This window comes from Cherax quadricarinatus, unplaced genomic scaffold (genome assembly GCF_038502225.1).
Source record: "Cherax quadricarinatus isolate ZL_2023a unplaced genomic scaffold, ASM3850222v1 Contig152, whole genome shotgun sequence".
Classification (NCBI taxonomy): domain Eukaryota; kingdom Metazoa; phylum Arthropoda; class Malacostraca; order Decapoda; family Parastacidae; genus Cherax; species Cherax quadricarinatus.
Window position 1 is genome coordinate 185,658 of NW_027195178.1, and position 17,933 is coordinate 203,590.

General features: G+C 43.5%; 1 protein-coding gene across 1 annotated transcript in view; it reads left to right on the forward strand.

Moving 5' to 3' along the window:
• The window catches only part of LOC138851235 (cell adhesion molecule Dscam2-like), a gene marked incomplete at its 3' end in the record, with an annotated part of 206,258 nt that overhangs the window by 96,957 nt on the left and 91,368 nt on the right, over nt 1–17,933 (forward strand). The window contains exons 7-8 of the mRNA XM_070080113.1: nt 6,236–6,377; nt 17,494–17,714. Of these exons, the coding sequence (XP_069936214.1) occupies nt 6,236–6,377; nt 17,494–17,714 (363 nt within the window). The remainder of the gene's footprint in view (nt 1–6,235; nt 6,378–17,493; nt 17,715–17,933) is intronic.

The window sequence follows — 17,933 nt, forward strand, 5'->3', positions numbered from 1 at the left end:
TAGAGGTAAATGGTTGAGGTATGTGGATGATATCTTGTGTCTTTGGCCACATGATATGGCCCTGGATACATTTTTGCCAAGACAACGCTTTAGTCCTGTCTATTAAATTTAAATATCAGAAAGGTATTTTCATCTTAACGCCTATGTAACAATGATTAAAATTCAGCTAGACACTTGTTAACCTTTCTACCTCCTAATGATCAAGGAAAACTTTGACCAAAATAGGTCCTAAAAGCTTCCTTATTGCAGCCCCGCCTCTCTGTCTATAAACCTTCTCATTAAATAGAAAAGATCAATCTGTTGCTGGTACTTGAAGATCATCTTTGCACCAGTCCTTACCAGGTGTTCCTTCGTGCTTCTCTGAACAAAGCACACAGAATTTATGTCGTTTCTGTTGCACACATTTGTGTGTTCGTTTGTCGTTTGTCTTAATGGACGGACTTCTACCAGTTTCCCTCACGTATTTCTTTTCCCAACGCCACACGGGATCGTGTAGACACCGGCGGTGGAAACATGTGAGTAGTGGGCCGCTTCCTGATGAGATACTTGATGCTTTTGGATGCAACAGTACAGTAATTAACCTGGATGTTTCTCATAGCAAACGACGTGTTACTGGCAACATGAGAACATACCTATTAAGTAAGGAAGTTTATACAAGTATACATAAATACAGTTACGTAGATTATCATACATAGCAGCGTATGTGTAGAGAACCTAGGATAACCCAGAAAAGTCAGACAGAGTGACTTATTTCTAATTGGTCATTTCCTTGTTGGTTGCTCCCTGGATGCTGTGTTGAAGATGGCTGTTGCCCTTCATCTACAGTTGTGTGTGAAGATACACGTAATGGAACTCAGGACTTCAGACACGGAAACCTTAAAAGAAGACAATTACTATTCTTTTAGTCCGTGTGTCGTAGAGGCTCCAAGGTGTCCAGTAAAACATTCTAATGGTGACAAATGTTGTATAATATTGACACGATGGATAAATACAAAAATACAGTATATTGCGATCCGGTATTGACAACGTTTCGCCTGGACAGTGACTTGTAAAAACGCACTGCGTGGAGGTAACGTTGTCAGACACTGCAACTTCTTGGGATCTTAATACTTAGGAATTCTTCGCTTGCCTAATTCTTGGGCACGACCTACTTCCACATTGAACAAATTTGACACCACCTACGACTGCTGCACCTCTCCTACCTACGGTTTATAAGCTGCTTCTCCGCTCATATGCCGTATTCTATTCAAGATTGATGGACTGAACACATCGACTCAAGGTTGAGGGACTGATTACCTCATTCTCCTCCTGTTCTTCAAGTTTCTCCTACGTATGGACTGATGAAGCCACTGTGTGGCGAAACGTTTCCTCAGTAAAGATACCCAAGAGTTGCACATGTGTCTAAATTTATCAACATGCCGGTTCTCTGAACCATTCATCTACAACGTTGTCAATAAAGGATCGCATTATACTATGTTTGAGACTTTATCTAAGACGTCCTCGTATTTGTATTCTGTATCTCTTTTCAACTTTTGTGTTTTTTTAACCATAAAGTATTATTGTCTCCATTGTGTAAGGAGAAACTCTCCTGATAAAGACGACGTTGAAAATTATTAGTTTCCCGAGTGTAACACTCACAGCAGTGGACTCCTACAAATGCTAGAAATCATTTAGGTATTTTCCAAAAACCTTTTCACGAACTCTTGAAGTCAGTGTTTACGTCTTAATAAGAGAATTTTTTTGCAGATTAAAGTTCTTCCAAATAAGGAATAGCAAAATTTTTTACCTCTGGCCGAGATTATAAAATCCCAAGTGTAACCCAACTTAGACAAAGCTTAGTAAATTAACTCAATTTCCTTTTCTGAGAATAGGCCCTAAGAAATGGCCGCGAAATGAGTTCTGAGTATTTCGCCAGAGTCATTCTACCCAGACAAAACACAACCATCAGTTAATCTCCCAAATATGCATCACCTGACCTTGTTCATATATATATATAGTATTCCGTATATTTAATTTTCCTTAATAAATATCCTATTACCTTTCATATTTCTTATATACTCAGACTCCCTCATGGCCCACACACCGCCATCCTGTTACAGTGTACCTTCCCCTCACCTTCATGTTTCATTCCTCACACCCATAAACCCGACTTTCCTCATATCACACTCACTCATACTCTACCTTCCCCTCGTCCACACCACAAGTTACCACTTCTCAATCCCTCCAACTGCTCATTTAATCACCTAACTCATCAATCTAGCAATTTGTGGCATGTCATATTTTTCTCAGCGACTTAAGACTTTGCTGACAAGAGCTGATGGACAAACTTGTGTCCCATTAGCTGCTTGACACAACTTATCGCCTCAACTTGTGGCCAACTTAGGTAGAGAACTTTCCCAGCTGAAGCTATTAATGGTTCCCCTCCCTCCACCTCCATCCTTACTCTTGCCTCCTGGCTTCCATTCTCTGACCAATATAATCCCTTCGCCTATGTTCACCCACGTTTATTTTCCACACTTCATCTTCCTTCTCTATTCAGCTTTCCTCTTCTCTCCTTCCCTACCACTTCTATATTTTCCAACCTTCATCTTTTCTTCCTTCTTCCTCCTCCTCCTCCTATCTCCACTTCTCTCCCTCTCATTGGATAATGTTTGTCTGACCTTTACCAGCCGAGAGTTCTGATATTGCTTTTCGAAAGGTCATTTGAATTGCGATGTTCACGCACTTTTTGGCAAGACAGATAGAGGGCGAGTGAGATTCCATCTTTGGTCCATCCCCCTCCCCCCCACACACACATACGAGGACCAGGCAGAACTACAAAGGGATCTGGACAGGCTACAGGCCTGGTCCAGCAACTGACTCCTGGAGTTCAACCCCACCAAGTGCAAAATCATGAAGATTGGGGAAGGGCAAAGAGGACCGTAGACTGAGTACGGTCTAGGGGGCCAGAGACTACAAACCTCACTCAAGGAAAAGGATCTTGGGGTGAGTATAATACCAGGCATATCTCTTGAGGCACATCAACCAAATAACTGCTGCAGCATATGGGCGCCTATCAAACCTATGAACAGCATTCCGACATTTTGATAAGGAATCGTTCGGGACCCTGTACACTGTACGTTAGTTCCATATTGGAGTATGCATCTCCAGTTTGGAACCCACACCTAGCCAAGCACGTAAGGAAACTAGAGAAAGTGCAAAAGTTTGCAATAAGACTAGTCTCGGAGCTAAGGGGTATGCTCTACGAGGAGAGGTTAAGGGAAAGCAACCTGACGGCACTAGAAGACAGAAGAGATAGGGAGATATGATAACGACATGTAAAATACTGAGAGGAATTGACAAGGTGGACAGAAACAAGATGTTTCAGAAATGGGACACAACAACAAGGGGTCACAGATGGAATTTAAAGACTCAGATGAATCACAGGGATTTTAGGATGTATTTCTTCAGTCACAGAGTTGTCAGGAAGTGGAAGGGTCTGGGAAGTGATGCAGTGGGGGGCAGGATCCATACATAGCTTTAAGAAGAGGTACGATAAAGTTCATGGAGCAGGAAGGGTGACCTAGTAGCCACCAGTGAAGATGCGGGGCCAGGAGCTGTGACACGACCCCAGCATCCTCAACCAGGTAAGTACACACACATATACATATATACATTTCAATAAGTGTGAAGACCGTCCTCTACTGATGTCCCACAGTCCTTAGATCGTCTTAATTCTTTGAGAAGAAATACAAAGTTAAAAGATAAATACGAAGGAAAGAGTCTGCCATCACTTTTGGACACACTAGTTTGTAGAAGTGCCAAAAATACTCTTATAGTTTATTGTAGAAAGCCATCACAATTGGATATTAGCTGCACGCTTTGTTCACTTACTTTACCCAAGCGACGGGCTGGAGTTTTGAGACTCTCTGACCGCGGGTTCAATCCCGGCCGGGGTATGGTTTGGTTAAGATAAAGAGGTTTCCTTTCAGGTTCTTTTCTCAGGGTGTACCAAATTTGTGGCTCGCAATTCTTACGTCTAAGCTAGGTATGTACTTCGTCCTCACGACCTAACACAAAGAACACGAATCACGTAGCTTAATATCTTTATTGTGCACGACATACCCATCCTGTGGGCGGTAGTTACAGGATTACAGAGGTACATAATGGGTCCAGGGACTGGAGTACAAAGTTCTGATAGCTGAACAAGTTACCCCCCCCCCAAAGGAGGTTCCTTGACTCTGGTGAGGGGCTCTTGATCTGGGGAATTGGATCTGTTCTCCAGTTCCCTGAATTGAGCTTGAATACCTCCCATCCCCCCACATGCGCTGTATAATCCTGCGGGTGTAGCGCTCCTCCATGATTATAATAATAATGAACAAGTTACAGAGGTAATGAACTATTTACATGTTTATATCTGATCACAATCGTAATGAGTTATTTATGCAGGCATTAATTTGGTCATACACACACATGCACACACAGTGGTAATGTTTTATTTACAGTGAGCAAAGTCACGGTATTTTTCCAGAATGGTTTGTAATATGAATTACGGTGGATAAAATACTTTGCCATTTCTTGAACATTTCTGAGTGAGTTGTCTTTGAATTCATTCATTTTTTCACACTCCAGTACATAATGACGCAAGGTGTGACAATAGTCCATCTGGCAAAGTTTACATTTCGTTTGGTCTACATCTGGTGGTTGTGATTTAACCTGCCAAAGATACTTGTAACCCAGCCGGAGCCGGGCAGTAGTGACATCCAAGAGTCTGCTTATCTTGTTGGATGCACCATAGACATGTGGCTCCTCCTGCGCGATAGAATGACGATAGATGGACTGACTGGTGTCAGTCTCCCTCTTTGAAGGCACAGAACTTAGCCAGTTCATCAGTTCTGTCATGCATTTGAAGACCAGTGTGAGATGGAATCACATAACACAAACTTCCTACCAAAATTTTTAGCTTCTCTACAGGTTCTGTCTTCTCATTACTTCCTTAACCTGTCGTCCCACGCTCTCACCTGACACACCCTTCCCCTCCCCCTTCCCATCCCGCACGGCGAGAGGTGCTACTTTTCCCATAACCCCCATAAGGGGATTATGGACTACTCACATTGTCAAGGAACTATGAAAGTAATACATCAAAGGAAGGCATATAAAGGGTCTAGACCACACCTCACAGTCACATCCCACAACAAAGAAACACCTGACGCGCGACGTCAGGTGTTTGTTGTGGGATGTGACTGTGAGGTGTGGTCTAGACCCTTTATATACCTTCCTTTGATGTATTACTTTCATAGTTCCTTGACAATGTGAGTAGTCACGAAAGCGCTTGGAATTTCACTACTCTTACACAGTGTTTGTTTTGCATATTTTAAAATCACCTGTTTACTGTGATCTTATTGCATATATATATATATATATATATATATATATATATATATATATATATATATATATATATATATAGACCACACTACACATGCCTGTACAAGTGTATATATACACACCCTTCTGGGTTTTCTTCTATTTTTCTTACTAGTTCTTGTTCTTGTTTATTTCCACTTATCTCCATGGGAAAGTGGAACAGAATTCTTCCTCCGTAAGCCATGCGTGTTGTAAGAGGCAACTAAAATGTCGGGAACAAGGAGCTAGTAACCTCTTCTCCTGTATATAGTACTAAATATAGAAGGAGAAACTTTCGCTTTTTCTTTTGGGCCGCCCCGCCTCGGTGGGATACGGCCGGTATGTTGAAAGAAAAAGAAAGATATATATATATCGGGCCGAATAGGTAGAACTTGCAATTTTGGCTTAAACAGCAACGCTCTTCTTACTGAATAAGGCAAGGGAAAATTTGTGCATACAATAATTTCGCAAAAATCATTCTGAACAGAAAAAATATATTTCATAATAAGTTTAGGTAAAATTTCTAAGGTTCTTTTGGTACAAGATTATTAATTTTTACATGAAAGATATATTTTTCATTTCTATTAAACATATAAGAGAAATTTTTTAGAAAGGACTAAATTTTAAACGAGTTCTTGCTAACTGACCAGTTTTACCTATTCAGCACGATAATATATATATATATATATATATATATATATATATATATATATATATATATATATATATATATATATATATATATGCACATATATTACATATATTTCATGCGAGGCGCATGTGTTCCATATTTTTAACTGTTTTTCAAACATCTTTCAGCAGTGACGTTACCATATTTCTCTTTCTGCAGCGCCACCTGCTGTCTCTGGTGACGGGTCAGCAGAGGTCAGACGGGGTGAGAACGTCAAGCTGCAATGCGAGGCGCGGGGAGACGCTCCGATCTCCATCTCTGTAACCAAAGACGGCAAGCCTCTAGACCCCAACGACTACAGGTGTGTCCTAATTTATTCTTGGAAGTAGATCACATCTAGATTACGTATCCCTAAAGACGTTGCCTTAATTTACTTTCTCCTTTCTCCAACTTCTCGATTTTATTTCGCCCATAATTCAAGAATGCCTCATCCAATCGCCTTTAAAATTTCAACACTTACGTACGATAACAGGGACCAAATTCTAGGAACAAGTGGCATGTTCAGGTGCCCTATGATCATGGGTGTTCATCCTACTCTCAGTATCCGAGAATGGCTCGGATAACTTCCAAGACTCTCAATGGAGTAACTTCAAATACCGAAAAAAGTGTCAAATTTGACGATTTTATGTATAAAATAGTGTGATTTTCTTTTAATCCTGTCAAATAACTTTAGTTTTCAGTTTACGTTTCTGAACGGATTCAATATTTAATGGCTGATGCATCGCAGGGCCTGGATAATACATATTAAGGTTCGTTTGCATGCTGGAGAATATGTTGATGTAGTAATATAATAAAATAACTTTGAATTAGAATCCCTGCCTTAATTGGGAATGACATATCAGACCGGCTTCATTTTTCACCTCTGGTATGGTGTCTTGAACACACGGTTCATGTTGCTGCTGGCTGACATAAACCCTAGTTTGCAATATTGGATACAAAGCAATATTAATTTTTTTTATTCTATATCTGAAGAATGTTTCTTTTACTTACTCAAAATATTGTTGATGCATTCAGTAAGACGGATGACGATCTATAAGTTTAGATCAAGTAGGTACAAATTTGATATTTACTAAAATAGGTAAAAAAAATGGAGTTGGGGGAATTAGATTAATTATTGACAAAGGTGTGCTTCTGATCGTCTTCAAAATTCCGTCATAGATAAGCTTAATCAAAACATAGCTTGTCTCTCACTTTCAGTTGTGTAAATTTTAATTTGCCAATTTTATTAAGCAAATTGTTTCAAATGTCATAACTAAAGAATTCCTCTTCTGATCGTTTTGAAACCCTAAATACTGGCATATTTTAATTGGAATAATTTTTTCTTCTAATTTTAGGCTGTATGGGTGCCAATTTGTCAATATTTATTTTTGTTAATTCTATCAAATTGTTTTTTTTTAAATATCCAAATTAATCATTTTTCTGAACGGATTATATAGAATTTTAAATAAAATGCAAAAATAAAAATCCAAAGGTTTATGATGTTTTTAGGTTAATCGACGAAGACTTCCTATTTTCTGAACGTTCTCGGCAATATTTTCCTTTACTTTTTTCACAATTTTGTTTTATTATTTCAGAACGTTTTATTCTATCGGTTTAGAATTTTCACAGATTTTTGTTTATTCTAGAACGCCTTATTCGATTAGTTTAAAATTTTCAGTACTTGTGTAATGACTCTTTCGCAAAGATTCATGACTCTTTCAAACATGGCCGCCCTGGGCACAACACTACATAGGTCATTCCCCAATTTTTTTGTCCGTGTGACAGGCAGAGAGAGAGAGAGAGAGAGAGAGAGAGAGAGAGAGAGAGAGAGAGAGAGAGAGAGAGAGAGAGAGAGAGAGAGAGAGAGAGAGAGAGAGGCTCATCTCTTAACTTTTATAATTTAAACACTTGTGTGGTTCAGTAAAACGTCTGTATAGTTAATGGAGTGTGTATTCGCTATTATGCCACCATTAATCTCGAAATGGTATTGTATTATTTACCTTAGCCTATTACTTAGCCTTGATCCAAGGTGCTGAACTTTCCCATGCTTAGATCGAATTTGATTGCCTTCCTTTTCACAGGAGTTATATAACCCCTATGGGTTTAGCGCGTTTCCTCCGATTAATATATAACAATTATTGTGAAAGATATTAATCTTCATTGGCTGATTCATCGAATGAAATTGATAGTCTCTGATGGGTTTAGGCTGTGTAGGCACAAATTTTCTAAGATTCTGAGCAATAATTTGGAGATGAATCTTCTGGTCAGCTTAAATCTTATTGGTTTTTGTGAAATAATTGTCAAATGTCTCATATCAAAACATCGGGTGAGTACACTAAAGTTACATCAGACTAAAACTTTCTTAGAAGTTGGCTAATCTAACTTGGAGAAAAGTTTGGATTAATTTTGGCTTGTGTGTTGGTTATAATTTGCTTCTTTGTGGAAGAGATTGTTAAAAACTGAAATACTGCGTTTTCGTGTGATAATTTATGAGTGTTACATCTGAGGAGCTTCAACACTTACATGTGTTACATCTGAGGAGCTTCAACACTTACATGTGTTACATCTGAGGAGCTTCAACACTTACATGTGTTACATCTGAGGAACTTCAACACTTACATGTGTTACATCTGAGGATCTTCAACACTTACATGTGTTACATCTGAGGAGCTTCAACACTTACATGTGTTACATCTGAGGAACTTCAACACTTACATGTGTTACATCTGAGGATCTTCAACACTTACATGTGTTACATCTGAGGATCTTCAACACTTACATGTGTTACATCTGAGGAGCTTCAACACTTACATGTGTTACATCTGAGGAGCTTCAACACTTACATGTGTTACATCTGAGGAGCTTCAACACTTATATGAGTTACATCTGAGGAGCTTCAACACTTACATGTGTTACATCTGAGGAGCTTCAACACTTATATGAGTTACATCTGAGGAGCTTCAACACTTACATGTGTTACATCTGAGGAGCTTCAACACTTATATGAGTTACATCTGAGGAGCTTCAACACTTACATGTGTTACATCTGAGGAGCTTCAACACTTACATGTGTTACATCTGAGGAGCTTCAACACTTACATGTGTTACATCTGAGGAGCTTCAACACTTACATGTGTTACATCTGAGGAGCTTCAACACTTACATGTGTTACATCTGAGGAGCTTCAACACTTACATGTGTTACATCTGAGGAGCTTCAACACTTACATGTGTTACATCTGAGGAGCTTCAACACTTACATGTGTTACATCTGAGGAGCTTCAACACTTACATGTGTTACATCTGAGGATCTTCAACACTTACATGTGTTACATCTGAGGAGCTTCAACACTTACATGTGTTACATCTGAGGAGCTTCAACACTTACATGTGTTACATCTGAGGAGCTTCAACACTTACATGTGTTACATCTGAGGAGCTTCAACACTTACATGTGTTACATCTGAGGAGCTTCAACACTTACATGTGTTACATCTGAGGAGCTTCAACACTTACATGTGTTACATCTGAGGAGCTTCAACACTTACATGTGTTACATCTGAGGAGCTTCAACACTTACATGTGTTACATCTGAGGAGCTTCAACACTTACATGTGTTACATCTGAGGAGCTTCAACACTTACATGTGTTACATCTGAGGAGCTTCAACACTTACATGTGTTACATCTGAGGAGCTTCAACACTTATATGAGTTACACTTCAAACTCAACTTACAATGGACAGAAATGCATGTATTCAAAGATGTCTGTAACCTATATAAAATCAAACAGTTTATGCATAAAAAGTATTAAAAGTAAGTAATAGTTTAAGGGAAGGTCCGGGATAGTGACTTACATGATACAAAGATCTTGGAAACGTTATTAGATGGAAGACAATCGAGAAACTTGCCGGAGATTCAAACAAGACGGATATTAATATGGAAGTGGAAACAGGGAGGAAGAAACTTAGACAAGAAAATAGTAGACAAGAGCAAGATGGAACCACGTTTTTCATTGTAAAAATGCATTAAATGTTAATCACAGATTACAAAGAAAAAAGGACGACCAGAGGATCCCAGAAATTGATAAGGAAATGTGTGAAAATCAGAGAGAGAGAGAGAGAGAGAGAGAGAGAGCACCGCGAGTATTGGACACAATACACACAACAGGAGAAGAGGTGAGGAAATTACAGAGTGAAGAAGTGCTGGCACTTTAAAAGCAACAGGACAGAAAAATCTCTCTCCATGAATTCTATAAGAGTGAAGGACTATTTAAAATCTACAATTCAGCTGACACAAAACAGCTGCCAGAGATGTGGAAGACAAATAGTTCCAGTATTTAAAGGAAGGGGAACATAGAGGAAGCATTAAAGGGTGATATGCAAACTATGTAAAGTAAAGGAGAAGATAATCAGACGAGTGATGGAGTATCTGGAGAGATCTTGCAGACTTACTGGAGTTCAATGATAAGGTAGCAACAGTGCGGCAAGAAAGAAAGAGGGATGGACGAACTACATATTTTTGGACTGTAAGAAGGCATTTTACATAGAGCCGAACATGGGCTTGGACCAAATTTGAAGAACAGACAGGAATAACAGAGTACTAAATTAGATCAAAAGAACATAAGAAGGAAACAAGAGTCATTGCTTGAGAAGCAGCACAATGAGCATGTGGGAGAAGTCAGGCTTTACGATCTCTGTTACTTCTGGTGTATGTGAATGACGTGCCGGAAGAGACAGAATCTGATGTATAGTTGTTCGCAAGTGATATGAAACTAATTAGGGGAATAAGATCAGGAGAAGATAAGGAAAGACCGAAATTAATCCTGTACAAGCTAGGGGGATTTGTCTAACAAGTGATTATTAGAATGTAACTCAAGCAAATGAAAGGTTATAAAAATTGGGTAAACTGAGTACAATCACTGAGGACAAACACTGTAAATTTCACTCAAGGGGAAGAACTTGAGGTGCATACCAAATAATAATATTAATAATAATAATAATAATAATAATAATAATAATAATAATATCAACTCCTGGTGAATTAGCACTGATTTTTCTGTTTATTGCAATATTTTCAACATATAGAAGTCAAAACAAAAACACCTACCTGGAGGGCATTCCGGGTATCAATCGAATGAAGAGTTATCAAAATAGCTAGTGAAGACTGGTACCCAGAGGTGCAGCTCTCTGTAGAATACACAAGTAAAGACTTAAATAATATCTACTGAGTTGAAACTCCATCTGGCGACAACGGTGCTCATTCTCGTTCTTATTTCCGGGTCAATCAGACACACGGCGCAAAAGGCAGGTCTGGGCGGCAGCGTAGGCGCGCCATACTGACTTTAAAATAGTTTGCGAGGGAGTCTTCAGGCGAGGATAACTAACTCGTAAGTTTGCCCAACCTGCCTCGCCTCTCTCTTATTTCTCTGCTCGCGGATCCCTCCATTCGTAATTAATCATCTCTTGGTCTTGAGATAAGACTAAGATAATATATTTAGATTTGGTTAACTGTATATACCAAATTAACCTAAACATAATGTATATCTGCATCGTATTTATTAAAACACGAGACTTAATAAACGAAGAAAAAATAGTTAGTCTCCAAGAAATATGAATGTAAATATATAACAAAACCAACGTTTACATTTTGACGTTAACGTCAATAAAACAACTCGTCTGTGTGCTCAGTGTGATGCCATGTGAGGGTGAGTGTATGTCCTGGTGGTGATGCCATGTGAGGGTGAGTGTATGTCCTGGTGGTGATGCCATGTGAGGGTGAGTGTATGTCCTGGTGGTGATGCCATGTGAGGGTGAGTGTATGTCCTGGTGGTGATGCCATGTGAGGGTGAGTGTATGTTCTGGTGGTGATGCCATGTGAGGGTGAGTGTATGTCCTGGTGGTGATGTCATGTGAGGGTGAGTGTATGTCCATGTGAGGGTGAGTGTATGTCCTGGTGGTGATGTCATGTGAGGGTGAGTGTATGTCCTGGTGGTGATGTCATGTGAGGGTGAGTGTATGTCCTGGTGGTGATGCCATGTGAGGGTGAGTGTATGTCCTGGTGGTGATGCCATGTGAGGGTGAGTGTATGTCCTGGTGGTGATGCCATGTGAGGGTGAGTGTATGTCCTGGTGGTGATGCCATGTGAGGGTGAGTGTATGTCCTGGTGGTGATGCCATGTGAGGGTGAGTGTATGTCCTGGTGGTGATGCCATGTGAGGGTGAGTGTATGTCCTGGTGGTGATGCCATGTGAGGGTGAGTGTATGTCCTGGTGGTGATGCCATGTGAGGGTGAGTGTATGTCCTGGTGGTGATGCCATGTGAGGGTGAGTGTATGTCCTGGTGGTGATGCCATGTGAGGGTGAGTGTATGTCCTGGTGGTGATGCCATGTGAGGGTGAGTGTATGTCCTGGTGGTGATGCCATGTGAGGGTGAGTGTATGTCCTGGTGGTGATGCCATGTGAGGGTGAGTGTATGTCCTGGTGGTGATGCCATGTGAGGGTGAGTGTATGTCCTGGTGGTGATGCCATGTGAGGGTGAGTGTATGTCCTGGTGGTGATGCCATGTGAGGGTGAGTGTATGTCCTGGTGGTGATGCCATGTGAGGGTGAGTGTATGTCCTGGTGGTGATGCCATGTGAGGGTGAGTGTATGTCCTGGTGGTGATGCCATGTGAGGGTGAGTGTATGTCCTGGTGGTGATGCCATGTGAGGGTGAGTGTATGTCCTGGTGGTGATGCCATGTGAGGGTGAGTGTATGTCCTGGTGGTGATGCCATGTGAGGGTGAGTGTATGTCCTGGTGGTGATGCCATGTGAGGGTGAGTGTATGTCCTGGTGGTGATGCCATGTGAGGGTGAGTGTATGTCCTGGTGGTGATGCCATGTGAGGGTGAGTGTATGTCCTGGTGGTGATGCCATGTGAGGGTGAGTGTATGTCCTGGTGGTGATGCCATGTGAGGGTGAGTGTATGTCCTGGTGGTGATGCCATGTGAGGGTGAGTGTATGTCCTGGTGGTGATGCCATGTGAGGGTGAGTGTATGTCCTGGTGGTGATGCCATGTGAGGGTGAGTGTATGTCCTGGTGGTGATGCCATGTGAGGGTGAGTGTATGTCCTGGTGGTGATGCCATGTGAGGGTGAGTGTATGTCCTGGTGGTGATGCCATGTGAGGGTGAGTGTATGTCCTGGTGGTGATGCCATGTGAGGGTGAGTGTATGTCCTGGTGGTGATGCCATGTGAGGGTGAGTGTATGTCCTGGTGGTGATGCCATGTGAGGGTGAGTGTATGTCCTGGTGGTGATGCCATGTGAGGGTGAGTGTATGTCCTGGTGGTGATGCCATGTGAGGGTGAGTGTATGTCCTGGTGGTGATGCCATGTGAGGGTGAGTGTATGTCCTGGTGGTGATGCCATGTGAGGGTGAGTGTATGTCCTGGTGGTGATGCCATGTGAGGGTGAGTGTATGTCCTGGTGGTGATGCCATGTGAGGGTGAGTGTATGTCCTGGTGGTGATGCCATGTGAGGGTGAGTGTATGTCCTGGTGGAGATGCCATGTGAGGGTGAGTGTATGTCCTGGTGGTGATGCCATGTGAGGGTGTAGTGGTATGTCATGTGAGGGTGAGTGTATGCCATGTGTGGGTGAGTGTATGTGCCATGTGAGGGGGTGAGTGTATGTCCTGGTGGTGATGCCATGTGAGGGTGAGTGTATGTCCTGGTGGTGATGCCATGTGAGGGGGTGAGTGAATGTCCTGGTGGTGATGCCATGTGAGGGTGAGTGTATGTCCTGGTGGTGATGCCATGTGAGGGTGAGTGTATGTCCTGGTGGTGATGCCATGTGAGGGTGAGTGTATGTCCTGGTGGTGATGCCATGTGAGGGTGAGTGTATGTCCTGGTGGTGATGCCATGTGAGGGTGAGTGTATGTCCTGGTGGTGATGCCATGTGAGGGGTGAGTGTATGTCCTGGTGGTGATGCCATGTGAGGGTGAGTGTATGTCCTGGTGGTGATGCCATGTGAGGGTGAGTGTATGTCCTGGTGGTGATGCCATGTGAGGGTGAGTGTATGTCCTGGTGGTGATGCCATGTGAGGGTGAGTGTATGTCCTGGTGGTGATGCCATGTGAGGGTGAGTGTATGTCCTGGTGGTGATGCCATGTGAGGGTGAGTGTATGTCCTGGTGGTGATGCCATGGTGAGTGTATGTCCTGGTGGTGATGCCATGTGCCATGTGAGGGTGAGTGGATGTCCTGGTGGTGATGCCATGTGAGGGTGAGTGTATGTCCTGGTGGTGATGCCATGTGAGGGTGAGTGTATGTCCTGGTGGTGATGCCATGTGAGGGTGAGTGTATGTCCTGGTGGTGATGCCATGTGAGGGTGAGTGTATGTCCTGGTGGTGATGCCATGTGAGGGTGAGTGTATGTCCTGGTGGTGATGCCATGTGAGGGTGAGTGTATGTCCTGGTGGTGATGCCATGTGAGGGTGAGTGTATGTCCTGGTGGTGATGCCATGTGAGGGTGAGTGTATGTCCTGGTGGTGATGCCATGTGAGGGTGAGTGTATGTCCTGGTGGTGATGCCATGTGAGGGTGAGTGTATGTCCTGGTGGTGATGCCATGTGAGGGTGAGTGTATGTCCTGGTGGTGATGCCATGTGAGGGTGAGTGTATGTCCTGGTGGTGATGCCATGTGAGGGTGAGTGTATGTCCTGGTGGTGATGCCATGTGAGGGTGAGTGTATGTCCTGGTGGTGATGCCATGTGAGGGTGAGTGTATGTCCTGGTGGTGATGCCATGTGAGGGTGAGTGTATGTCCTGGTGGTGATGCCATGTGAGGGTGAGTGTATGTCCTGGTGGTGATGCCATGTGAGGGTGAGTGTATGTCCTGGTGGTGATGCCATGTGAGGGTGAGTGTATGTCCTGGTGGTGATGCCATGTGAGGGTGAGTGTATGTCCTGGTGGTGATGCCTGTGAGGGTGAGTGTATGTCCTGGTGGTGATGCCATGTGAGGGTGAGTGTATGTCCTGGTGGTGATGCCATGTGAGGGTGAGTGTATGTCCTGGTGGTGATGCCATGTGCCATGTGAGGGTGAGTGTATGTCCTGGTGGTGATGCCATGTGAGGGTGAGTGTATGTCCTGGTGGTGATGCCATGTGAGGGGTGAGTGTATGTCCTGGTGGTGATGCCATGTGAGGGTGAGTGTATGTCCTGGTGGTGATGCCATGTGAGGGTGAGTGTATGTCCTGGTGGTGATGCCATGTGAGGGTGAGTGTATGTCCTGGTGGTGATGCCATGTGAGGGTGAGTGTATGTCCTGGTGGTGATGCCATGTGAGGGTGAGTGTATGTCCTGGTGGTGATGCCATGTGAGGGTGAGTGTATGTCCTGGTGGTGATGCCATGTGAGGGTGAGTGTATGTCCTGGTGGTGATGCCATGTGAGGGTGAGTGTATGTCCTGGTGGTGATGCCATGTGAGGGTGAGTGTATGTCCTGGTGGTGATGCCATGTGAGGGTGAGTGTATGTCCTGGTGGTGATGCCATGTGAGGGTGAGTGTATGTCCTGGTGGTGATGCCATGTGAGGGTGAGTGTATGTCCTGGTGGTGATGCCATGTGAGGGTGAGTGTATGTCCTGGTGGTGATGCCATGTGAGGGTGAGTGTATGTCCTGGTGGTGATGCCATGTGAGGGTGAGTGTATGTCCTGGTGGTGATGCCATGTGAGGGTGAGTGTATGTCCTGGTGGTGATGCCATGTGAGGGTGAGTGTATGTCCTGGTGGTGATGCCATGTGAGGGGTGAGTGTATGTCCTGGTGGTGATGCCATGTGAGGGTGAGTGTATGTCCTGGTGGTGATGCCATGTGAGGGGTGAGTGTATGTCCTGGTGGTGATGCCATGTGAGGGTGAGTGTATGTCCTGGTGGTGATGCCATGTGAGGGTGAGTGTATGTCCTGGTGGTGATGCCATGTGAGGGTGAGTGTATGTCCTGGTGGTGATGCCATGTGAGGGTGAGTGTATGTCCTGGTGGTGATGCCATGTGAGGGTGAGTGTATGTCCTGGTGGTGATGTCATGTGAGGGTGAGTGTATGTCCTGGTGGTGATGCCATGTGAGGGTGAGTGTATGTCCTGGTGGTGATGCCATGTGAGGGTGAGTGTATGTCCTGGTGGTGATGCCATGTGAGGTTGAGTGTATGTCCTGGTGGTGTTGCCATGTGAGGGTGAGTGTATGTCCTGGTGGTGATGCCATGTGAGGGTGAGTGTATGTCCTGGTGGTGATGCCATGTGAGGGTGAGTGTATGTCCTGGTGGTGATGCCATGTGAGGGTGAGTGTATGTCCTGGTGGTGATGCCATGTGAGGGTGAGTGTATGTCCTGGTGGTGATGCCATGTGAGGGTGAGTGTATGTCCTGGTGGTGATGCCATGTGAGGGTGAGTGTATGTCCTGGTGGTGATGCCATGTGAGGGTGAGTGTATGTCCTGGTGGTGATGCCATGTGAGGGTGAGTGTATGTCCTGGTGGTGATGCCATGTGAGGGTGAGTGTATGTCCTGGTGGTGATGCCATGTGAGGGTGAGTGTATGTCCTGGTGGTGATGCCATGTGAGGGTGAGTGTATGTCCTGGTGGTGATGCCAGGTGAGTGTATGTCCTGGTGGTGATGCCATGTGAGGGTGAGTGTATGTCCTGGTGGTGATGCCATGTGAGGGTGAGTGTATGTCCTGGTGGTGATGCCATGTGAGGGTGAGTGTATGTCCTGGTGGTGATGCCATGTGAGGGTGAGTGTATGATCTGGTGGGAGCTGGCGTGTTCCTTTATACTTACCAACACATGCTTACCTGTAAGTGGTTCTCAGGACCGAGTCCCAGCTCCTGGCCCCGTCTACCTCTTCTTAAATCTATCTATGGATCCATCCTCTGTTACTTTATTATCTAGGTCGTTCCACTTCCTGACCACTGTAAGCTAAAGAAGTATTTCCTAACATCTCTGTTACACATAGCACCTAGCTGGTTACCCCAGTCCAGAATGGTGCACACATTCACGGAAGCAGTGACCAAACGTGCCAAACGCTGACTACGATGACACATTAATGGGGTTAAGTTTGATGTTTCTTGAATATAAGATGAAGAACCCTGGGCTCTTGTGAGTGAGATTGCTACCTCGTAAGGACAAGTGTGTTTGGTAAAAGGACACATATGCAAGTAATGCGATATTTTATTGTAGCAACGTTTCGTTCTCCCAGGAGCTTTGTCAAGCAGTAACGGCTTAACGAAGCTCCTGGAGAGCGAAACGTTGCCACAATAAACTGCAACATTAGATGCACATTTGTCATTTTACCTAGGATATTGTCGGTAAATTTGTTTTGTGGATGAATTGTATAGCTCTATGTGTTTAACATTTTCAAATAATAATAATAATAATAATATTAATAATAATAATAAATAATAATCTCAAATGACCATTGCTGCGACTTTTCAGGTATAGTGTGGAGGTTGTAGAAGACTTGAGCGTGATGGAAGGCGTAGCCATGGTGGAGGGCGTGGGCATGATAGAGGGCATGCGTAAGGAGAGCAGCAGCAGCAGAGTGCGGGCGGAGGTGAAGGTGACTAACGTGGCACCTGAGGACTCAGGTGTCATCACATGCACTGCTACTAACACTTATGGTAGTCATACACACCAAATGCAGCTCAAGATCCAGGGTTCGTATCCAATAGTTACCTTCTAAGTTGATCACATTGTCCTTATCGCCATAAATTTTAAGGACTATACCGTATTTTTCGGTATATAAGACACACGAGCATGTAAGACAATGTTTGCAAGCAGTTGTAACGTAACGTTAGTAAACAACTGCTAGCGTGTAACGCAAAGCCTGCCCTTTACCCTGACCTTGAGCATATAAGGCGTAGGCTGATTTTCCA